This window comes from Mytilus edulis, chromosome 3 (assembly GCF_963676685.1).
Source record: "Mytilus edulis chromosome 3, xbMytEdul2.2, whole genome shotgun sequence".
Lineage (NCBI taxonomy): Eukaryota > Metazoa > Mollusca > Bivalvia > Mytilida > Mytilidae > Mytilus > Mytilus edulis.
In genome coordinates, this window is record NC_092346.1 from 77,459,926 (window position 1) to 77,486,533 (window position 26,608).

A 26,608-nucleotide genomic window follows, 5' to 3' on the forward strand; every position below is an offset into this window, starting at 1 on the left:
ATCTAAGTAGTTACGTCTACTGTAATCACTAGCCAGTCAACACTGAGTTGTGAGTTCGAACCCGCTCGTGCAGGTGCACTCGACTCCAAACTTTATTGACTAGAATTGTCAGTTTTCCCATCGAAGGTTTGTGGTGTTCGCCGGGCACTCCGACTTCCTCCACCAATAAAAACTGCCCGCCAGAAAAAATAAGTAAATAAATGACATTCATACAATTATTTTCACTGTACTAGTTAACAATTGTTAACAACTGTAACAATTATCATGATTATGATGATATCAAAAGGCTGTTTTGAATAAATGCTGTGACGAGTACTTATTTTAAATCACACACTACTTTATCCATGGACAATGGAAATCAACTAGACAATACTGACAAATTAGACAAATGTGAAATGTACCGAAAATACAAAATTCAAACCACAAACGATAAGACATAACAAAATATCCAACCGAAACCACAACAGAAACATAAAAAATAGATAAATTATTGATGTATAAATACCGAGACGCATCGTATAGAACATTAATGGCATATTGTGTTTCATTTCATTATGTGGTTTTCTAAAAGAAGACATCTATATGTATTTCACATTGAGTCTTATGTTAAACTAAGTCCCCGCTGGCAGCCATCTTGACTGATTGATCACATACAAAGCACCTCATAAGGAACATTTATTCCATGTTTTATTTCAGTCCATTTAGTGGTTCTCTAAGAGAATACATTTGTATGTACAGTCCAAACGGACCGATGCTAAACTAAGTTCTTCTATGGCGGTCATCTTGTACATGACATAAACATATTTTACAAAATAGTGGCGCTTTAACATTTGCTAAATTATGTCATATGCTAAAAAGGGAAAAGGCTACTTGATCTATATCTAGTATATTATGTAACGATAATAAAGGAAATAGACAATATTTGTTTAAGACGATAACTTCATTAGATAAAACTTATCTTCCTTGTCGTCCTCAAAATAACAGATATTATATGCAAAATAAGATAAAAGTACACTTTCTGAACACAGTAAAAAACATCTCCATATCGTAATGACATTTACTACAAACAAATGTCCAAATCATAATTTTTATCTTTAAACTTTAAATCTAGTCAGGTAGATTAAATGTATTAGATAGAATGACTGAACGGGGAAGTTATTCGTTTGACCAGGTCCATCGACATAATTTTATCTCCTTTTCGTAGTTCGGATCATTTTCTCTAGCTGATACTGTTAAGTTTTAAACTATGTCAAGGTCTCAATCTCGGTCGCTTTTGAAGAGATTTGATCCATCTTTACAAAACGAAGCAAGGGTTACCGGAATACAATGCTTATTCATTGATTGTTGGTTGCTTATTATTTTACTGATATGTGAAAAGAAATCGTTATATTTTGAGAGATTTCAACTAAAAATTCTGATTCAATCTTTCTATTGCTGTCACAATACAAAAATAACATTACATGTTTGTTTCCTTATAGTACAATATTTTATTTGGCTAACCTTGCGACATTCTGAAATTGACTTTTATTTCAAAATGAAATGTTACATCCATGATGACACGAGCTTCCGCAATAAAAGAGGGACGAAAGATACCAGAGGGATAGTCAAACTCATAAATCGAAAATAAACTGACAACGCCATGGCTAAAAATTAAATGACAAACAGACAAACAATAGTACACATGACACAACATAGAAAACTGCAGAATAAGCAACACGAACCCCACCAAAACAAGGGGTGATCTCAGGTGCTCCGGAAGTGCACAGGTAAATAAAAGACAATCTTAATAGATATCATGTTTTCATGATCATTTGAAAAGGAAATATTTTTGGGGTAATTTTTTAGGGTTGTATTTTGTAGAATGAAGTGTTTTCACGCTTCATACAAGCACGGAGGTTTGGCTAGCCATAAAACAATGTTCAACCCACCATTTTTATTTAAATATCCTGTACCAAGTCAGGAATATGGCAGTTGTTATCTAATAGTTCGTTTCTATGTATGTTGCATTGTTGTGTGGTTTTTGTTGCACTTCAGTGTTCTGTTGTTTCGGTTTTTTCCCTCTTGTGGTTGATGTGTTTCCCTCGGGTTTGGTTTGTGATCGGCATTTGGTTTTCTCTTAATCGATTAATGACTTTTGAACAGCGGTATACTACTTCATGTTGCCTTTATTCAGACAAAATGTACTTCGATCAACGCTTGTATACCCAGATAAATTTATATTAAAACAAATATATAAAAGGAAACATTGTATTCTTAAATAAATCCACATCTGGGTCCTTCTTTTAGGTAGGGGTTCCCTTGAAATTAGCTTATCCACAGAGTCGTGAAGCACCTTGACACGTAAAACAAGTAAATATAAGACTATTCAAGAGATTCGATAAAAAAAGTTTTCTAAAAATTTCATGCTATGTAGCAGAATCCTTAGAAACAACGACATTGGCCTAAATCGACAAGATTCCACCCTTTTACTTCTTTCAAACAATTGATTTTATAAAATATATATATAGAACTAAAAACTATGATATACATCCCTTAATTTACAATGTTTACACTTTAAGGTGAATACATATTAAAAGGTTTGACTGATCATAAGGGAAAGGAATCAGTTTGTAATGTTTGTCCAAGTTGTGAAAGAGGGGCGAAATATACCAGAAGGACAGTAAACTCATAGATCGAAAAGGTTTATTCTTGCTAAACGAGAATACTAATGGCCTAGTTTATGTACAAAATGATGAACTAAAATAAATGTTACACAGCAACAAACGGCAACCTCTGAATTTGGACAAGCACATTCAGAATGTGGTGGTGTTAAACTCGTTTGAAGGCGCCAATCCTCCCCTGACAGTGGTGTAACGGTACAGCATAAGAACAAAACAGCTGAAAAGGCCGCTTAACTCATGAGATCTATACAAATAGAATTACATCTCACAAAACAATTTGTGCAGATCTGAGAGTACTCGCGTAACTGCCAGCTAGTTCAAAGGCCAATAACAACTAACTTGTTGGGTACTATGCCTTATTTACCTTTCTCTTAAATGACTTTATTTTCAAGAAATTCCATATGAGAAACACTTTATTATAATACTTGATACGGGTTTTCCAACTACCAAAAATAAACAACATTTTTTACATACATTTCCTATAAATAATTATTTTATTTAACATCCAAAGTTCAAATTACCTGGGACCTAATTACAGACTAATGACTAAAACAACATATCTTGAAGTAACAACATGTATTGTTCTCCCACTTATCCCCCATGTAGGAATAGCCAGAATAGCAAAATACAAAATGTAGGAAGAGCCAGAAGACACCATCGAAAATAAACTGACAACACCATGGCTAAAAAATAAGAAGACAAACAGACAAATAATAGTACATACGGCATAACATAGCATAGGTGTGAATATGTTCTAAGTTAACCAGACAATACAGGTTTAATCCACCATTTTCTACATAAGAAGTTGCCTGTCAAAAATATGACAGTTGTTATCCATTCGTTTGATGTGTTTGTGCATTTGATTTTGCCATTTGATTATGGACTTTCCGTTTTGAATTTTCTTGGAGTGTTTTTGTGAATTTACTTTTTTGCCCAAAATTGCTTACATCCATTTCATTTAAACTTTGGATGACCTTTAACAGGCAATACGAGAGAAAAAATGACAAAGAAAAAGGCTTTAAAACAATTTACTACTTCACCACTTATACGTAGCATAACGACTGGCTAAATGATAAATTTATGATGTGTATACATTTTACAGTAAATTTTGCATTAATATCAGGGTTAGCAACAAAGCTGTCTGGTTTGCAGGAACACTCAACCTTATTTTAAGACTGAAAAAGAAGAGAAACCACCAAAGATCCTTGTAAAAACTGTTTAAGTGACGAGTACAAATTGATAACAGACGTACGTCATAGAGAGTACATTGGAAGTTAACAATTAAGACAACTTTTATGCCAAACTTCAATTAGTCACCAAAATGTCTTGACTGATGCAATATATATGTGAAATAGTTAAAGGGAAATATAAGAACATTGATACAAGGTCAAGGTAAAATCATGGTTATCATTTGTTACTGTATAAGAAAGTTGAAAGATACCAGAGAGGCATTCAAACTCATGAGATGATAATGAACTGATAACGCCATGGCTAAAAAAGAACAACACTTCTGTTGTAATTGATACCTTAATAGGACATTATCTATCAAAATAAACTGTGTATGTACTGTCATGATAGCTCTTTTGTTCGTAGATATTCTAGTCATTTGTATAAATTTCTTAGTTCATAAAAACCGGGAAGTGTTTATTGCAATTGATGTCAAAACACGTCTGGCGCAAATGCAAAATTTCAATCCTGGTATCTATTTGAGTTTTTTTACAACCACTGTCACTGCTGGTAGAGTGTTTATTTTCACAGGGTATCACCAGCCAAGTAGTCAGTAACGTGTGTTTGGCACAAATACAAAACTTCGATTCTGGTATCTATGGTCAGTGGCGGATCCAGAAATTGGTGGGGGCCCACTGACTGCCTAAGAAGTGGCCCGTTCCAGTCACTCTTCAGCGATTCCCTATATAAGCAACCAAATTTTTCACCAAAAAGGGGGGCCCTGGACCCCCCCCCCCCCCCCCCCCCCCCGCTAAATCCGCATCTGATGGTGAAGATCAGGGTTCACATTGTGGTTTATTCTTACATTTATGCCCCTATAGTCAAGGGAATAAAATGAAGAATTAACCTATAACATCCATAAAACTCTTATCTTAAGGGGGTTCGCGGGTCTAAATCATTTATATAGGATTTGTCTATATTTTTCTATAAATAAACTTTATCTTATAGTTAATAGAAAATTAAAATAAAAAAGTGGGGTCACCGTTCATTTGCGCTCACACTCTGCCTTCGAAAGAAGCATACATTTTTGTAAAGGTGGGTTTTTTCTGTTGAAGTAATAGGAGAAATAAAGGTAATATCGAAATAAAAAAAGAAATTTATAACAGAAATCGCTCAAATTTTACAATAATTTAGTTTAAGTACAGATTATATGGAAATTATATTAAAAAATATAGGTCACCGATGAGTTAAAAAAAATATTTCAATTTTAAAGCCAAAAAATGGCATTTTTCCACCAAAGGGAGATAATTTGGAACTTTTTCAATGATCTATACATTTTAAAAGTCATCTGGGGCCAACACGAAGTGGTTGTTTTGAATGATTTTTGTACCATATGATAAAGTAACAACTACAAAAGGTAACAAATTAAATTTGTAGTGAAAATCAAATGTTTAATTTTTTTCTGAAATTTTTATACCCTCGAGCCTCCTTAACTAGTAATTTTACAAATTTCATGTTTACAACAAATTCCTACAATTTAAAAATAAATGAATTTATAAAATAATGTGCATTCAAATTGTTGAAAGCTATTGAGGCAATTTAAATGCATGATACAACATAGATATTGATGTTAGATAGGCAGAAAAATAGATAACTGTATGAAAGCGTCTTATTAAGATAGATAAAATTAAATATACTTATTGTTCTAAAATTGAATGTTTACTAGCTGTAACAGTATTGTAGAAAAATAATAAAATAAACAACATTTAACTGAACCTACTCATCAGACAGAGAGAGGCCTTATGGCCCAGATTTCACTTTTACTGTTATATTCGTGTCGTTTTTGGGTTACTTCAACTGCAGCGTAGATTTGAAGCAATTGTAACATACATTTTCATATGCCAATCTTCAGTGACTATCTGACCGGGGGCAATTGACCTAAGCATTATATGGATTTGTTAGGTTTTGAATTACTATAAGTTAAGTCAGTGTACCTCAGATCTACTTGTCCATTATAATAGGGGTTTCCTATCTTTGACCTCATTATCAAATATATGGAGCTTAAATGCATTTGTTTTTCCCTTGATGTTTGGGTACTATATTCCGGTTCAATAGGCAGACATTTGGACAACATGATAAGAATATAAAACTGTGGATATCCTTCATATGCTTCCAAGGTCACTTCCAATAGCAAGCAAAAACGCCATGAAAATTATTAGTCGTTTCATTAAAAAGAATATTAGCGATTGACTAATATGCACCCACCTAAACCACTGATAATGTTCTTTTGTGTGTTTGTGTTGTATATCTGTCACGTAGTGTTGTCATTTTAGCGATATGTTTGAACATTGTCATAAATAGGGAAGTTTAGCTATAGCATTTAAACTAGTTACAACCCACCAGTTTTTCTTAGGATTTCCTGTACCAAGTCAGTATTATGGCAGTTGTTATCAAATAGTTCGTTTCTATGTATGTTGCCGTTTGTTTTTGTTGCAATTCAGCGTTATTCTTGTTTCTTTGTTTTCCTCTTATAGTTGATGTGTTTCCCTCGGTTTTAGATTGTAACCCGGATTAGTTTTCTCTCAATCGATTTATGACTTTTGAACACCGGTATACTACTTTTGCCTTTATATGTATTATTTTGATCCTTCAAATGCTTAGCATCTGTTCTTTCTGCTTTTAAAAAAGAGTCAAGCTTGAACATTGCTAAATCACTACAAAACCAAACAAAATGTCTCTTTTGGATTTTATAAGCTATAAATATTTATGAAAACGCATTATTCCTCTTAAAAAGTACACCACACGGTCGACCAAACAATTTTCACAAAATATTGACGCTTTACATGCATTTGTTAAAAATATATCATCTACAAAAAAGGGAAAAGGTTGCTTAATTCATATCTTATAAAATTGAGAATGGAAATGGGGAATGTGTCAAAGAGACAACAACCCGACCAAATAAAAAACAACAGCAGAGGGTCACCAACAGGTCTTCAATGTAGCGAGAAATTCCCGCACCCGGAGGCGCGTATATGTTATTTAATGATAATAAATGAAAAAAAGAGTATCTTTGTTTTAGGACGATAACCTTATTACCTTCTTGGTCGTCCTCAAAATAACAGAATATTGTAAAAACATCTTCTTATAATCATTTACAGCAAACAACTATTCAGAGACTATAGATAACACGAAATTATAATATTTATATTTCAACTTTAAACTTAACCAAGTTAATTAAATATATTAGATAGAATGACTGAAATGGGATCTTGTCTATGTGACACGGTGCAACTGACTGACTTTGGTCTCGTTTTCATAGTTTAAATCAGTTTCTCTAGCTGAAGCTGAAAGTCCCAACTTTGTCAAGGTTTCGAAGATTTCAAGGTTTCATTTGAAGAGATTTGATAAATCTGTACACAATCGGACAAATGTTCCCCGATTCAGCTGCCACAATCATTATTGGGGAATTTCGTTTGAAAACAATGTATCCGGTGACCCTGCTTCCAACAACCATGACCGGTATGGCTAAAAATGGATCAAAAGGGGAAAGTGCTATTTTTTTTCAATTTTCTTGAAATATTTATCAAAAGTACCAGGATTATAATTTAGTACGCCAGACGCGCTTTTCGTCTACATAAGACTCATCCGTGACGCTCATATCAAATATTTATACAGCCAGACAGTTTTTATTGGTGGAGGAAGCTGAAGTACCCAGAGAAAACCACTGACCTTCGAAAGGTAAACTGACAATCCTAGTCAATAAAGATTGGAGTCGAGTGCACTAGCACGAGCGGGGTTTGAACTCACAACCTCAGTGTTGAATAGCTAGTGATTACAATAGTAACTACTTAGACCAATCGGCCACTGTAGCCCCTTTCATGAAGAGAAAATAATGAAGTAGTCAGTACATTTTTATTTTTATTTCATAATATCACAGATAAATGTAAATATTTAAGCTGTTTATTGTAAATAATTCAACTTAAAGCACCAATACAATATCATAACATAAATATATCACTTACAACTGGTCACTTCTGTAATTGATAACACATTATCTATCAAACTGAACTGTTTATGTATACTCATAGAGCTTTTTTGTTAGTCACTAGAAATTTAAGATGTTTAGACATTGAAGAAATCCATATTCTGAAATTGATCACTTTTGAATCTCGTGATATTACAGATAAAATAATTCATAAAAATCCATAAAAGTGTTTACATTTAACATATTTAACAATATAATATAGAAAGATTATAACACCATTACCATTATTCATTCAAATATGCTTTGGTACTTCATTTTGCAATAACAAGAATACAAAGTAAAAGACACACAAAAACTCTTTCAAAACAAACAATCTCACAATAAACATAAGAAAGTATCAAACAGACATGTCTGGAAGGGTTCCTCTGGAACATTTATATAAGAGGCACATAAACAAATAATTAATTCTGATGCACACAAAGCAAAGAATATGGTATGATTTTACTATATATTTCCTGATACCAAAATTTAATTCATGATAAAACCAAGTTTCTTTAAAATTACAATACAATATTTTTTCTATGTATTTTGGAGGACATTTAACAATTGAAGTCTGTTGTTTTTTTCAAATTAACACAAAAAGATGCTTCTACATATTTGTTATTTAAAAAAAAATCAGTTTGAATTTTCAGAATACAATATTGTTTCTCAAAAGATTTGAATCTTTAAACTAATAGTATTTTTTTACTGCAAAATTCTCCAAGCATTGAATGTGCACACATTCATACAAAATGTGCTTTGATAAACACCCCAATAAAATACACATTCATTTCTTAATAAACATTCAGACTGAATAATAACATTTAGCAAGCCAAAGTATAGACAGGTTAATATCACAGCACAGTACATTGTTATTCATTTTCTGCAGAAAAAAAACTAAAAAAATAACCCTGACCATGCAAGTCATAAAACCACAAATTATATCTGTTATCAATTCCCCTGAATTAGTTTTTCAATCATTAAATATAAATGACTAGTTTCAATGTGAATATCATATATCTTAAAATTTGCACACCTAGATTTTTAAAAGGAATAAAAATGCAAAATCTGTCTCTACATTACTACTTAACTAGAACATGTTCGTGTCCATAGTACACGGATGCTCCATTGGCACTTTCCTTTTCTATGTTCAGTTAGACTGTGAAAATGGGGTAAAACACTAATTTGGCATTAAAATTAGAAAGATCAAAGGGAACATGTGTACTAAGTTTCAAGTTGATTGGATTTCAACTTCATAAAAAAACTACCTCATCCAAAAACTTTTACCTGAAGCAGGATAGAAAGAGAAAAAAGGAATTAACGAAGGCAGACCAGAAAACATAATGCCCATAAATAGGGCATTAACATTGAACCTCTTTAAAATAATTATAATGAAATAGCTAAAGTTTTCATTGATACAATAACATGATACTTTCTAATAATAATGCTTAAACAAATAATTTTGATTGTAGTTTTGCTAGTTTATGTACAAATTGTAGATTCTTGAGTTCATATTGTACTTATCTAAAATATTTTTCTAGACCCTATACAACTAACTTCTGAAATCATTTAAGATAGTATGAAATAAAATAAAACAAGTAACAAACAATAATGCACCACATTCCATAAAATCCTGACAGATATTATTCAGACTTTGTGGTGTGATTCCAGTAAAATGAGTTCCTTCCTTGATGTTATATTTGATTGAAAAAAAATCCAAACAACAATAAATACTTTACAAAAAAATAATATGGCTAAAACAAGCAAAATTGGGTTATGTCAATAGAGCAACAGAAATTGCAGTAGAGAGAACAATTCAAAGGAATTTCTGAACATTAGTAATTATTTAAGTCTTAATCTGTTGACAATGCAAATATAGAAAAAAAACTCTGCCAACTGTTGAAGATAAGGGCTAAGTTTTGTATGATGTCATTATTCCGACATAGTGATGTTGAATCAACAAAACTCTTAATTAATGGTCCGTAATATGACAGTAGTTCATTGATATTTAAAATCAACGAAAATACATGTAGTGAGGATGCCAACTACAGGCGCGAATCCAGCCATTTTAAAAAGGGGGGTTCCCAACCCAGAGTAAAGGGGGGGTTCCAACTATATGCTACCATTCAAATGCATTGATCAGCAAAAAAAAAGGGGGGGTTCCAACCCCCGGAACCCCCCCCCCCCCCCCCCCCCCCCCCCCTGGATCCGCCACTGAACTAACATCATTTGTCTTAAAATTTATAAAAGAAAATGACAAGTTCAGAAGACTAAATTGTGTATGAAAAATTAAATGCAAAATGTTTTATGCTTTAAAGACAAGATATGTTTACAACTTGACAAACATTGTAGATACAGAACAAATTTGTGTTCTTGTGTTTAAAGACATTGAGAAGATAACAGGACAAATATTCTGACATAACTTTAAAAATTAAGTACCAGGAAAAGGTAAAAATGAAAGATTCCAGCAACCAATTAAAATACAATACAATATACCGTCACCCTATGGGAAAAAACAATATACAAAATGGAATGATTTATCATCCAATACTTCAGGTAATATTAGTTAAGAGTAAACATATCTACTCTCAACATAGTTTAAAATACCAAAAAAAAATGCTTTAAAATTGATATATACAAATATATTATATATTGAAGCCAACCTTGTTAATTAAACATCCCTCATGTGAATTTTAGTCTAATTTTTAACTGAATCCATCATTTATTCTCAGAGAAGATGCATTTCTGTGGCTGCCAGATCTGTTTCAATCATTGACTGGTCTAATTTACTCTTATAAAGTCATGTACCAATCAGGTATAGAAGTACACAGTGATGTCATAACATCTGCACCAAAACCTATAATAATCTTAAATATGCTGCTCATATAGATAGAAAAATATCTCATGTTTACCAGTATGAGGAATAATACCGTCTGGCTCATAATGCTAGCAATATCAACTTTAATTTAAAAATATCAATTAATGTCATGATTATTTTAATTGGTAAACATCTTCATAAGTGACATCACTTATTCTTTTGTTAGCTAATCTTAATCCAGTGTATCGTAATCTCATTAAATAATCTGAATGGAACTTGCCATCTGTGTGATCCAAGAATCTTTTGTAATCATCTTGTAAGCACTGAAAGGAAAAGGAAACTTATTAAAGGCAGTGTTTTCCATATTATGCATGATTTAAATCAAATTAAAAATTACTTTAACTTTGCCAGCCATTACCTGCTGGTCTCAATCTCAGGCAAAGTCATATATTGTCATCCTATGTACTGTGGTAGCTATAACTGGGGTGAGGGGAGACAACTAGAACAGTCTGAAATATTTGATTCTCTCTTTAGTCACACAGTAAAACCTAAAAAAAAGTACTAGTTATTTTTTGCAAATTGTCTCATTCATTTGATACATATAACCTCAGTCATTTCACCAATGGTTGACAATAATATAACCACATGTCTGATGTCATATTCATTGCATATCACCAACTTATTTTCCCTTTTTTCTTCATGAATACTTGTCTAAATTTTAACAACAATAATTTGCTTTCCTTTATCAAACTTAGGTGTTTTTTTTTTAAGGAACTTCAATCTTAACCACTTCAAAGTCTAAAACTTTATAAAACCGATTGTTCCAATTGTGTGAACAATACTTACATAATTTTAAAATGCACACATTATGCATGTACCTGTTGAAAACTGTTATCTTCCAGGTTAATTTGGAATTTTAATTGTTAATTTGACACTAAAAATATTTTACACATATTTCTTTTAAGTTCATTTAGCTTTTGAATATATCCAAAAAAAATGTAGTACATGTATTGTAGTTTTATTGCATACATTGATGATAAGTAACTGTGGACACTTACTCTGAAATCTTCTTCAACTCGATGTCTGTGAGAATATTCTATTTGATATTTTCGCTCTAGAGCATTATACCTACAATGTATTGTTCACATTTTGCTTTATATAAATCTATAGATCATTGAATCAAGAAAAATATAATGCATCAGTGTGATATTGTCTTTTTCTATAATCCTGTAATGTAAAATGGGAGATAACTCAAACTTCTTTACAGCTTAAGAAATATTGATAGAGTAAGTAAGCTTTTTACATATAAAATTATGATCCCTTTTCTTTTGATTTACAAGAAAACCAAAGACATTATTTTTTGTGTGTGTATAAGTGCAGTATTGATGTTCAATAATTATGTTATGTTAACCTGAAAAGTTCAATTTTACATACGTCACAAGACCACATACAATGTATTAAAGGGAAACTTCGCAAAAAAATCAAAAATTGATATTATGTCCATTCTATATAGAAATGCTCAAATTTATAGATATTAAAGTTTTATTCCGTTAGATAAGAGATCACCATCGATTTTAAATTTAGAGTATCAATTCTCTGCATTCCGCCATTTTGTCGTCTTCCCTGATTAAAAGTCCCGATATGTCTATAAACCACAAAGGACAAAAACTACAGTAACCGATGTAGTCGTAATTGCATGTCAATATTTTGTCAATCGTACGATTGTTTTATCTGACAAATTAACTTGATACGAAAAATGTTCTTATTTTTTTTAAATGAACATGGTCTGTTGTTTTTAAACTGTTAATATTGGAATTAGGTAAAAAGTCAAAGTTGAAATCATATATATATAAGTGTTCCGTGAAAATTGTTTTTGAAAATCTAATTTGTTCATAATTCTTTAAAGTAATAAACTGTTTTCAAATAAATTTTGATCTTCCCTCTTCTGATCACCAGCATGGCTAAAGGTATTACTTCCAAAGGTATTGTGAGGGGTGAGAGGTGACACGTCCAGGTATTCCAGCGATTTCCTGTCGGGCTTGCAAGTTCACGCATCGTTTCACTTCTGCAGGTATTGATCAGTGTACACGGCTGATAACATTTAGACTATCAGATGTATAATATACAACTCTGTCTTACTTGTCATTACCAAACTCATACGCTTGTTTATAAATAACATTTCTGGTGTAAAGAATATTATTCATAAAAATATAAATAATACCCAAAATATAAGATTTGATGAAATTAAAATCTATTTAAATATTTTTTCCAAGGGTGAATTTGGGAAAATGTAATATATACTCATTGTCAAAAGTGAAGGACAGATTGGAACATACCAGAAATATTGATTTAAAAAAATGTACGCACTTGCCGACGATTCGTTTATACGACTGGATAGAAAGTAACGGAACTATAGCGCAATTTAAAATATATACATGTATACATTGAACATAAGAAAAAAATATATATTTTGAATAAATAGGGGTAAAAGTGTTGTAAATAGACTAGTCCACGTATGCCAACAGTATGTAATCATCGAATGTCGATAGACTATTATAATAATATACCAGAAGAAGAAGAAGAGAACCAATTTGATTTAAATACAGGTCGATGTATAACTTTTGCTTTGGTTCATTGAAGTTGTGGACATAGTAAAATAAGATTGTTCTCGAACAAAGGAAGGAATTCGTCATCACAATTGTTATATATGCCACTGGACGAACACTAATTATCCCGAAGGGATGTGAATATTTTGCTGGGAAACTTTTGAGTATCAAAATTTCAAATTAATTTCGGGATTTTTTTTTCTTTCTTGGTATTCAATAACAGAAAAAAGAATAAATTACTTGTCCGCTAAATAGGGGTATTCTTGTCAGATGAAAGACTTTTAGTTATATTTAAAAAATAGAGAAATATGACATTAAATTGGTTCTGTCTTTTTTTTAAACATCGTTAAAAAGATGTGTGTCTAAGGTGAACGCCACAAGAACCCTATAATACTAGTACGAGAGTATAGCATGTAAACATTCCTTCTCAATAATATGGTTGTATTGGAAATCTTTTCATACAGATTGACAACTCATTGTCCGTTATGCATGTAATATTTGCCACATGACGCCCATAGTTCTTTCTATACATCATCTTATTCTTTGATATTGCTGTCAACATCGATGGTTCACACCCAAACAAAATGGGAGTAATGAACCTTCAGAGCTTCTCCTTGTTATACACTTGTGAAATATATAGACGAAATTTCTGTATTGAAATGAATATACATCTCACAAACAGGATTTTCAAATAACGATTTTGAGTAATCACCTTACAAACCAATATAAACGTATGGCAAGATATAACCATGAAGGAATTTAGTTTTTGTCAGACACCAGAACTCATCACTATCATAAACGTATACGTATATGTAGGACTCGGAGGTGCGATTGGGACGCTGAAATGCGATGGTCATGCTGAAGTGCGATGGTCTACGCCGAAGTACGGTGGTCCTTTCGCTGAAGTGCGATGGTTTTGTGTGTGACGTTTGAATAATATGACGTTTTCAAAATACAACATGGATTCGCAGGCAGGAGAATAGGGTTTTGTAGATGAAGGTTTCATGTTAACAAAGAAAAGTAAGGAAATAAGAAAGAAAGAAACAATTCAAGTCCCGAACAGTTTTAAGCATTACATGTTGAGGTTATAAAAAAATATGTTAAACCATTTTAGGCAGCAAAGCGACTGAAAAATGAACTTTGTCACCAAATGGGCTAACCAGTACTCTGAATTATGCCGCAGACTTTTTGTGCGATAAATACAGTATACTAATCTAAATATTAATCTTAATTTACCTTACGGTAAGCGTCACATGATTTTATGTTGGCAATTTAAAAATAAAAAAAATATGATATTATTAGCAATGTTTCAATGATTTTGCTATATAAAGTTCATATAATGTTGTTTTATACCCGAGATATTTTTATTTTGTTTTGAAAGAACACCGTCGCTCTAGGTTTTTTTTTATGGTTTTAGTCTAAAACATGTCAGACAGAAATTAACCCTGATTAAATCCTACGTGTACTTCCCAATTTATCATCCTCATTTTTGATTTTCGTGAAATAAAAGTTTCGCTATTAGTAAAGCATAAATTTACACGTCTTTATTTTTACTTCGTGGATACTGTTCAGACATTCAAGGTACAACATGTAAATATAAATTGAAGAAGAATGTGAGCAATTACTAAGTTTTATCATAATATTTAAGTATATGAGATGGACACTTCTTCGTTCTATTATAAAGACCTACACGCTGAATCTTTTTTTTTTAATTTCTCCTTTGAACACCTTATTCCATACTCTTGCGTGCTTAAAGAATAATTGGAGACTTGAAAAATTAGATTAAACAAAAACAAAAATTAAAGTCTTTGGTTTGATCTAAACAGAAGTTAAAACATCTTCCAAATAAGAGGCTATCAGCCAAATATTAATGGCGTTATTTTATTACAAAAGCCCATATGCATTTTGCTTTTACTTAAAGTCTTCAGTTGGCCATCGCACTACCGCGTAACCACCATCGCACTTCAGCGTAAATATCAACAAGTTAACGTCACAATGTTACCATCGCACTTCAGCGTGTTAACCATCGCACTTTAGCGTAGACCATCGCACTTCAGCGTGACCATCGCGGTTCAGAGTACCATCGTGGTTCCGAGTCCTACATATATATGCATACAATTTCAAATATCAAGAACAAGCGGTCGATGTCGATAGTCCGTTTTCCAACTGTTCGAGTTAGACATGTCACTTGTTCATTCTTGAAAGCCTTCATATTCCCCGTCTAACGATGGGAACTGTTTCTGATTGTGTTGATTATAAATGCTTGTATGGTAATTCTGTCGTTTATCTGTACAAGCGGTTGCATTTCCTCTCCTTTCCCAACAAACAAACGAACGAAACGCTACTAGTCTGCTTTCTCTGGAGCTCATCCTCAATGGCTCTTATACGTCAGGAAACTTACATGTATACTAATAATGATATGGACGAACTATTCTAAATTCGTCAATATCAGTTATGCATGACTAAGATATAACTTTTATTACAACTACTGTATGACTTATTTGGATTAATGACGGCTATCATGTTCAACATTGCACGAATATTATCATAGAATTTAAAAAAAAATCCTCAAAAATCCTTAAAAAAAATAATGCCTTAGCTTAGATAATTGGTATTTTTTCACAAAAAGTTCGTGTAAATGATTGTCAAATGAATTTAATTATGTAAGAATAAAATGTTAAAAAGAAACTAAAAAAAACAAACATGTATGTTGTATTTTTTTGTCAATTAAAAACTTTAAAATTGCAATAGTTTTATTAGCATTTAAACACAGCCACATTTGAATACAAGTTAAGAAATTCCGGTAAAGTCAATGATATCAAACAGATGTACAATGGTATATCAAATTGGGTAATATTGCATTTAGTTTTTATTAAAGATTAAAACTACTAATTTTTACTTCATATTTGAATCTTTACGCCAATTGCCGCTAAGAAAGTAATCAAAAATTGTTTCCTTTTATTTTTATACATTTTCGGATTTACGAATCTGAATTTTATTTTCAATTAATTTACACAATTTAATTATTGAATCTTTATTCTCATCGTGTATTAAATCTAAGTGTATTAACATCGTGACATCATACTCTTTCTAATCCTTTCTGTTTATCCTTTCCAAATAACAACATTTATACCGGTGTACGCTTGAACTCACACCTGCGGCTAAATAGCTACAAGGTAAACGAATTGACCTCAAGCCGAGAAAAATACAGTCGACCTTTACAAAATAATATACACACTCTGCTCACACATTAGTTGCATTGAAATGATTATCAAAACAACAACGATAAATAGAACTGAAATATTTTCAGTTCAATATCAGTAAAAATGTTCAATAAATATTTTATGAATAAAATCTCAACAATAATTAATTAAATTTATTCAAAAACATTTACTAGAGATAATTTTATAGGAGTTTAATTCAATCAATACAAAACGGTATATGCATATTCATTTTCGTTCATTATTATATTGTGGTTAATAACTACGACCATTCGTCAGCTGTGCGCTTTTAATTACGTATATTGTCGATAAGCTATAAGAGTTAAACAGATTTTATTTTTTCCCAGAATTCAATAAATCGGGCTAATACATCACGACCCACTCGAGAATTCAACCAAAAAAGTTACAGATACTTGATTTTCTCCGTTATTAGAAGGAATATAAATTTAAAACTTTGCAAATGTGTTTTTTATGTTAAGATGAACATAATTAGATGATAAGTAAAAAATCGCGGAATTTCCCTTTAAGCAAATTATAAAGTGTATACAAACCATGCTCAATTCCAATTTCAAGAGAAAGAAACCAGTCACAGTATTGTTTATAAAATCCAGATCTACCTGCATTTTTTAGTTAATTTATTTATCAAAAAATCTTTTCTAACCATATCTATCATTGAATATAAATGTAACCTTGCAAATTCTTTCTCTCTCCTTTCAAACTGTATTGTTCATCTAATCTGTCTTTTCTTTTTGAATTAGTCTTAAAACTTTCTCTGCCCCTTACAGGCTTGCCTATTTTGAAATCTCTATTTCTTGCTGATGTTTTTGTTTCTTTGTCTACATTAAAGCCTTACCTATCATTTAATCTGTCTATTTCTTTTTGATGTAATTTGGCAACTCTCTCTGCTTCCTTTCTAGCCTTTTCTTCACATTCTTTAATTGTTTTCTCTATGTTTTCTTTTTCTTTGGTCAAAAGTTTTTCCTGAAAAATACAATATTTACTGATGTGAACAGATCATTTCAATAATTTTCTGTGAAAAATATAATTATTTAATCTAGAACATTTTATTTTATTCAGTTATACTTTAAATAAAAATCTAACAGTATTGTTAACACTAACAACATATATGTTTACCATGTTTTTTTTATAAGTTTACATGTTTTCTGAGTCTTTAATCTATTCAGAATTATATCAATGACTGAATGAGTTAAAACTTTGCACAACACATAGATGGCCAAAGCTTTAATCCAGTTAAAAACTAGAAAAAAACAGGTGCTCCGCAGGGCTCAGCTTTATACTACCGCAGAGGTTGAACCATGAACAGTTGGGGCAAGTATGAACACAACATTCAAGCTTGATACAGCTCTGCCTTTAGATTGTGATCAAATTTTTGACATAATTTGAGTTTCTGACACAAAACAAATGTCAAGATCTTACAAATCTATTGCGCAATATTATGCAATTAAAGATTTCTTCTTCAAACTTTTCACAAATTTGGAAAACAAATTTGAAACTACTACCAACCCTCTTTTTTTTGCAATTAGTCTAAAACCTGACATTTCTTAATACATAATTTACAAGAAGTGTAAAAGAGGTAAATCCAAACATACATTTGTACCCAACATTGTATGTTAAATGTTTTTTAGTTAGCTCCCTGACACTGCTTTTAAATTGTCTTAATTGTCCATCGACCAAAAACCTAATTTTCCCCCTTTTTTTGCCCCTAATTCCAAAACATTTTGAGCAATAACCCCCCAAAGTCAATACTAACCATCCCTTCATGGTATGAAAACTTGTGGTATGATTTCAGTGCGATTCATACACTAAAACACAAGCTATTGTTTGAAAAATACAAAAATGCTTATTTTGGGTCCCCTTTTTGGTCCCTCATTCCTAAACATTTTGAGCCATAAACCCCCAAAGTCAATACTAACCATCCCATCATGGTATGGAAACATGTAGTATGATTTCAGAGAGATTCATACACTTAAACACGAGTTATTGTTTGAAAACTACAAAAATGCATATTTTGGGCCCCCTTTTTGGCCCCTAATTCCTAAACCTTTGGGACCATGACCCCCAAAATCAATCCAAACTCTTTAACTGTGGTATAAAAAAATGTGGTACAATTTCAGAGCAATTGAAATACTATTCACAAGTTGATATCCTGAAAATAGAAAAAATACTTGTAATTGGCCCCTTTTGGGTCCTTCATTCCAAAACAGTTTGGACCATTATCCTCAAAATCAATCCCAACCTTCCTTTTGAGGTATTAAACCTTTTTCAAATTTCATAGAGATCCATTCACTTAAATTAAAGTTATTGTTCGGACACAAAATGTGTCTTCAGACGACAATGACATCATACCATTATATGAACGCAAAAATTTATTGCGGTCGTATAATAAAAATAGGGCAGGAATATGTATGACTTGTCACTTGTTTTGCAATCCTTGCATTGTTTTGTTGTATATGTTTATGAATTTATACAAAGATAAAATCCCCATCAAATTGAACCTGCCTTTGACAATTTTCTATCATTTAGGAAAACATACCCAAATTTGATGATATCAAGTTTTTCTAAGGTTCATTAACTGTGAACCAGAATTATTCAGGTAATTCATAAATGACAATCATATCAATTGATATTTAATGCTTCGCCTTAAACTGTTTGAAAGTTATCATCCGACAACAATAATTGTGATGATTTGTGGGTATTTTTAAAGAGGACAGACAATCTTAATAATGTATATAAGTGACATGAGTCAATGTCAAACTGGATTACCTTTTGTATTATTTGAAATTTTCTTACAATATTCAAGATATTAAGCTAAATCCTTCAGATTAGCAAAGGGACACCCCCTCCCCCTCCATAAATTTTATCAGAAAGTACAAAAAAAAATAATGGTTGGCTTAAAAAAATTAATCATCTGGAATATATATTCTAAACTAAAATAACCTTATGCCAGGTACAGTTACCTTTATTATACCTTGATTCCCATTGAGCAATCTTTATATTAAAAGTTAGTTTTGAAAAACATGTAGCCCTTGAAAAATCAGATAATCCACATGAAAATGTGAGAATGGTATATCAATTAAACTTAGATTACTAGGCTATCACCTTTTGTTTTTTCAATGCCTCAGCTATAGCCTGCTCCTTTTCTACTGTGAATTCCTTCCGTAATTGTTTTGTCAATTCTATTTTAGCCTCTACTATAGCCTCCTCCTTTAGTCTTTCACAATACTCCCACTGTTCAGCAAGAGCTGCTTGTTTTTCTTTTTCTAATTTCTTGGTCAGTTCCCGAAATCTCTCTGCTTCAAGTTCATTTCTTTGTGTTTCAATTCTTTCTGCTTTCTTTTCATAATACTGAAAAGATACCATTACTTTATAGTTAAATCCAAAGTACTGAACCATCAAAGACACGTAGTTTATTCATCTTTATGTGAAATGCTTACTTTTTATCATTAATTCTTTTTCTTTAGATTTCAAGCCATTTTTCTTTTTTCTCAATTTTTTTCTTTTTGTTTGCCGTTTATTTTTTCCTTTTTGTCTATATTTCTCTATTCTGTAAACCCCATACAGACACTCATCTTTGATTTTGATAGGACAATTTTCTAAAATCTTTGCCTGTAAAAACACAAACCACAATGTTTCAAAAAAAAAAAACCATCTGAAGCCAAATCTATTGCTATGGTCGGGTGGTTGTCGCTTTGACATATTCACCATTTCCTTTCTCAATTTTATTAGTTATCTTATCTTCTTGGTAAACAAGCTAGGTGAACAAATTCTAGCTTCTTACAGTCTCAAATTCAGATCACATAAAATTATATTTATCTTTTATCATTTTACAGAGCAGGTCCTTCTATAATTTTATGGTTTTATTAAATTAAAAGACAGTCCCAAGTAAATGTACAAAAAGGACAACTTAATGTTAGTGTAGCATAAATTCTGTAAACTCTAATTGTTATCTTTAAGATCTGCAATATATATTAGCTTAGTTCTTATAAATATTGAGTATTCACATTTCTTTCTCTTTCCACTGCTCTTTTCTTTTCTTCATCTTTCTGATCTCTAAGTCTCTTTAGAGCAGCTCGAAGTTCTCTAGTATGTCTTGCCTCTGCTTCATCTAAAACATGGCTGAGCAGTTTTTCCTGTCTTTCTTTGGAATCATCATCTTTAACCAACAACATACGATTCCCCAAGTCTACAATGATGAAAATGGTGAAAATGATCAAAGAAACATGTCTGATTCTCTATTAAGTCTACAATGATAACAGAAACATGAAGTTTCCCTAAGTCTTCAAAAATTACAATGATGACAATGATTACAATGATGACAATGATTACAATTATGACAATGATTACTACAATAATGACAATGATGACAATAATGACAATGATTACAATGATTACAGAAACATGAGGGATGAAGCAAATTTCAATATATATTCAGATATTGTAGGATTATCAAATTAAATTGGTAAAATTAAAAGGTACATTGTATATTCATATACATAGTTTTTATTTACATGTATAAGAATTAATCTTTAAGTTTGACAACAGTAAAATATAACTGTCAGTGTTCTCCCCAGGGCTTAAGGCATCATGGTACTGTATCCTGGTGCTATATTTTTATGCCCCACCTACGATAGTAGAGGGGCATTATGTTTTCTGGTCTGTGCGTCCGTTCGTCCGTCCGTGCGTCTGTCTGTTCGTCTGTTCGTCCGTTTGTTCGTCCGTCTGTCCCGCTTCAGGTTAAAGTTTTTGGTCAAGGTAGTTTTTGATGAAGTTGAAGTCCAATGAACTTGAAACTTAGTATACATGTGCCCTATGATATGATCTTTCTAATTTAAATGCCAAATTAGAGTTTTGACCCCAATTTTACGGTTCACTGAACATAGAAAATGATAGTGCAAATTTCAGGTTAAAGTTTTTGGTCAAGGTAGTTTTTGATAAAGTAGAAGTCCAATCAACTTGAAACTTAGTATACATGTTCCCTTTGATAAGATCATTCTAATTTTAATGCCAAATTAGAGAATGTATTCCAATTTCACGGTCCACTAAACATAGAAAATGATAGTGCGAGTGGGGCATCCGTGTACTGTGGACACATTCTTGTTTACCATGTGCTACCTTGAATGATTATACAATAGAATGTGTAGCAGACATGGTGCTATATTTTTGGAAAAAATAGGGCTATAATTATTTCATCACCTGCAATTTAACTTTATTTTTTTAAAGACAAGCAAATTAAAAATTCAGAACAAATGCAAAACAGAGTACATTAAATGCTCAATTTACAATATCAACTGAAACCAGTTAGTCAGACATATACACCTTTCTATCATTCCATACACCAAACATAGTTAAACTATTGCTAATAAAAAATTACAGTATCTGAGAAATTGACTTGACAACAAAAAATTCAACTTGATCACTGCTCCATGAAATGAGGCTGAGTTCAACCATGTCTGAGGGATAAGAGGAGGATCCAATATCTCAAATATGGTTATAAAATTGAGAATGGAAATGGGGAATGTGCCAAAGAGACAACAACCCGACCATAGAGCAGACAACAGCAGAAGGTCACCAACAGGTCTGCAATGCAACGAGAAATTCTCACACCTTCAGCTGACCCCTAAACAAATATATACTGGTTCAGTGATAATGAACCCCATACTAAACTCCAAATTGTACACAAGAAACTAAAAGTTAAAATAATACAAGACTAACAAAGGCCAGAGGCTCCTGACTTGGGACAGGCACAAAAATGTGGCGTAAATATAAATATAAATGTATCCTATTACTCACAAATAAGTAAAAAATTAACAGATATGCTTTGACCAATAAAAAAAAACACAATAGAAAGCTTCATACAGTCTTAATAATTTATGCTTCTGCTACCATTGGGTTGTTACCCTGAGATTTTGCATTCTGAGGCTTTCATCACAGGCAAGGCAATAACATGCATTACACTAATAATAATATACATTGCACAATAAAAATGTGTTTCCTAATTCTGAATAATGTATTGATCTTTTAATACATTTGCAAAAAAAAATATTTAATAAAAAACTTGATTGTTTTAAAATCTATTAGTTTGATGTCTTTGTTTGTTTAACATATTTATTCATATATATATATAGTGGATTGAAAAACAAGTTTTGCCCCAATCAAGTTTTGCAACTTATATTAATCCTTTTGTCTTTGTTTGATTTGAATATGAAATAAGTATCTTTATTCCTTATATATATCATATATATAATATTAAATATATATGTTAACCTTTCGTAAATTTGAGGGCACGATTTGTTTACTGAAAATCTTAGAGAGACAGTGACATGCATATTGTAATTCACTTATTAAAGATTAAAAACAAACAAAACTGAAGTCTGAAAATAGAAATGTAAATAAGTTATGTTCCAACTACAAAAATAGTGTTTACATCCGTTGAGATATATATTATATATATATAGATAGGATTTTTTTTAGTTTTGTCTTGTTAACTTAAAATTTGACCTATATATAATGTACACAAATGAATATTGTAGCACAATCTTGTGTTTCCCTCAAGATCACAAATGTATGTACATGTAGAACTGCATTCAGGTAAATTTATATAAGAGTTTTAGAATTTTAAAAGTTGACATCTTGTTTCTGTATGCTATATAGCATATGAATGGGCAATAATTATTACAGCAACCTCAGAAAATTATAGGATGAGTATAACAAAATTAGTATTAAGTACATGCATGATTGTAATTAAAGCATCGGAGGCAGTAAGTAAAAAATCTCTATTATCTAGATCTGGTAATCAAAATATATACTATATCATTTTAACTTTTTTAAATCAATGGAATTACATCTCATTTTGATTTTATGGGGATATATTTAATGATTAATCATAATATCACAACATATGTAAAAATTAAAAAAAAACAAAAAACAATTGCACCATTTTATAAATTAACAGAATGTTGTATAAACCCAAATTATAAGTGTTTTGACAACAACAAAAAACACTGTGTTAAATGATTTATTTTTTTAGATATAAGTTAACTTTGGCCCATTGTCTCTTTCAGCCTGAATTAGAATTGATTCACCAACAAAAATGTAACTTGTCAGATGTACAATGTGTACTATAATTTTCATACATGTAATGGACTGTGAAACTCAGATCAGGAGATTTGGAAATTTTGGTCAGGAGATTATGATCAGATAAGGAGGTTTTTTTATGTCGTAAATGTAACCGTATGATGTAGAAATTGTGTTTTTTCTTCAAATTTCCATCAAATTGTAATAAGTTTATAGTACCCTTATTACCTTTCTATTTGAATGAAAATAAAATATTAAGAAGAATCTGTTTCTTGTTTTGTTTTTGATAATTATTGATTGTTCGAATTCACTGCTTGCAAATAAATCATTATATGTATTTATCTAATCTGTACAGATTTGTATCCATGTCTCCATCTCCTTATCATTGGTAACTGTATAGACAAATAAGAAAGAAATATGCTATACATGTATATTTGCAACATGACAAATTAATTAAAAAATAACAAACACTTACAATAGTAATGCACGGTTTTTTATGAATTGTAACAGTTGTTATTTGTTGAAATAAGAAATCCAAAGTATGACAATTAACACCTATATTTAGTGTACTTCTTGGATTATACACAGGTATAAACTTCTTATTTTATACATGCATATATATGTCGTTTAAATTTAATACATTACTGTACAATATTTTATTTGTTCACAAAAAAAAGGAAAAGACTGGTGATGCTTTAAGTACAAATTTAATTTCAGGATAAATCAAATAATAATACAAACCATTTTTCCCAGATTTTGGTCTGTTAGCAAGGTATTTTACCAAACTTTCATGTTTAATTTCCTCTCTAGTAACATGTGCACTTTTACAACGAAATTGACGTTTCATTTTCAAAATCAAAATCAGCTACATGTATTTTTAACACTGTTCATGTAATCAACTGATTTAACATTGCCGAAAATATATAATATACATTTCAACTGTAGAAAAATAATTTATACACGTTTAAACGTTTTCTACAAATCTTTTAAGCAAAGCCTTTTAAGTTACCAAGTAATTCTTACAAGTACTTTAAATCTAGAGAGAACAAATATCAATGTAAAGACTGTACTTAATCAGTTCTTTATAATTAAATTTCCTTTAAGTATTTAAATCTCCTCATAAGCCTCCTTTTATCTTAACACTAATATATCGATAAACTCTGCTAGCTAAATAGCTTTTAAATCTAACTAGATTAGTGCACTGTCAACCTTTTGAAGGAAACTCTCACTGGGTTTAAATCTATTTAAAGCTATAACAACAACTTTATAAAGAAACTTACATCTACGTGCCCTTTTCCTGGTTATTGATAATAAATTAGTTTGTTTAATCAATCTTATTTGATCTGAACAGTTGTATCAAGGTACCAATTTCTTTCATTTACATACTTTGATAACTTGTCAATATTTATATCAAAATAATTATGTCAGTATGTACCTTTTAAATTGACAAATATTCATTGGTGATATGATTAATGAAGCTTTTATAAATATAAATACTGGGTACTGCTAATATTTTCACAAGTAATTAAGATAAATGGACCCATTCTTTCGCACGTTCATGTGACTGCGCTATGCAAAACGGGCACTCACCAATGACATTATTATGTTGAACTCTTTGGGTTGAAAGAGTTGTTTTGTTCAGCATTCGCTCGAGAGCTTCATGGGGACGATATGTAATCTGCCTTTTGATCGAAAATGCAGACATTTTGACTGACAAACAATGTTTGCAGTGATAATATTTCCGATATGAAAATACCGGATGTTTACAACGTTGCTGGGTTGAGATGGGTCATTACAAAAATAGGAGTAAAGACGGAACGAAACGAAACTTAACTCATAGGGTAGTCCAAATAATTATGACGTCTTGAAAGGCTATTATAATTTTTTTCTTTGACGCCTTACAGTCGAAGTAAGGCGTCAAAGAAAAAAATTATAATAGCCTTTCAAGACGTCATAATTATTTGGACTACTCATAGGGTAAATACGCTCCGCTGGTGTTACATGTAAAAGAGCACAAAGTCCTTGTAAACTAGTGTAATACTAAAATTAAGCGAAATAAAAAAAAATCTTTTAAAATATATCATAGATCTAATAGTTTATAAAGTAAACTTCGTGTTTTCGCCGCAATCCATGCGCTCTGTACCACCCTTTTCTTCAGCTTTTTAATTTTTAGGTGTTATAGGTTTTTTTGTTTTTCTTAGATATTTCAATAAATGTTTATGTTTTATCAATAAGATGATATAGTGTCGTTTTTATAATTATACATTTCATCAAATAAAATTGAGAATGGAAATGGGGAATGTGCCAAAGAGACAACAACCCGACCATAGAAAAAAACAACAGCAGAAGGTCACCAACAGGTCTTCAATGTAGCGAGAAATTCCCGCACCCGGAGATGTCCTTCAACTGGCCCCTAAACAAATATATACTAGTTCAGTGATAATGAACGCCATACTAATTTCCAAATTGTACACAAGAAACTAAAATTAAAATAATACAAGACTAACAAAGGCCAGAGGCTCCTGACTTGGGACAGGCGCAAAAATGCGGCGGGGTTAAACCACTGTGTATCATCGCCACCAGAAATTGGGTACTAACGAAGCGGAGAGAAATAGAAAAAAAAGTAAATAAGTTCAGAATTCATTCAATTTAAAACTTTTCCACTCATTTGATGAGGGTGCCGCTTCAGAATTGATTTTCTGATATATAATTCTTTAGATTATTAGGCCGATAAGTACAAAACTTGCCACTTAGTACCGGAAAATTTCGAGGTCGTTCGTCCTCTGTCGCCCCATTCTCATGATATTGAACTGTTTTTCATTATTTTTCTAGACACGTTTTTAGATTATTATAGTGTGGCATCATATTTACTGAAATTTGTTGTCAAAAAGATGTATTTTAAAGAATATAGACCATAAAAAATAAAGTCTAGGGTACGGCAACTTGCTCGTGTTGACAAATTTACTGTATGGCAACTTGTTTTCAACTGTATGGCAACTTGCTAATTTTAGAATATT

The 26,608-nt window shown here is 31.4% G+C and overlaps 1 protein-coding gene across 2 annotated transcripts; it reads right to left on the reverse strand.

Moving 5' to 3' along the window:
* Nucleotides 1-10,068: 10,068 nt before the first annotated feature.
* Nucleotides 10,069-25,386, reverse strand: LOC139517471 (uncharacterized). 2 transcript variants are annotated; one of them, XM_071308567.1, is made up of 6 exons: nt 25,182-25,386; nt 20,519-20,700; nt 19,617-19,862; nt 17,350-17,477; nt 11,728-11,797; nt 10,069-10,992 (listed from the first exon to the last, which is right to left on the reverse strand). In XM_071308567.1, the coding sequence occupies exons 1-6, from the start codon at nt 25,294-25,296 to the stop codon at nt 10,843-10,845; spliced, it is 891 nt and encodes a 296-aa protein (XP_071164668.1). In that variant the 5' UTR covers nt 25,297-25,386; the 3' UTR covers nt 10,069-10,842. The 2 variants fall into 2 exon arrangements, with proteins under 2 accessions (XP_071164668.1, XP_071164669.1); XM_071308568.1 differs by lacking the exon at nt 25,182-25,386 and adding an exon at nt 24,333-24,519 and having other exon boundaries at nt 10,710-10,992.
* Between the last annotated feature and the right edge of the window lie 1,222 nt (nt 25,387-26,608).

Bases quoted from the DNA above. Each gene is read 5' to 3' on its own strand.
- LOC139517471 (XM_071308567.1), bottom strand. From the start codon at position 25,296: ATGTCTGCATTTTCGATCAAAAGGCAGATTACATATCGTCCCCATGAA. The intron at 11,798-17,349 runs GTAAGGCTTTAA...AATACATTGTAG, and splicing joins ATAGACAGATTAAATGATAG to GTATAATGCTCTAGAGCGAA. The intron at 10,993-11,727 runs GTAAGTGTCCAC...TTTTCCTTTCAG, and splicing joins GAGTTGAAGAAGATTTCAGA to TGCTTACAAGATGATTACAA.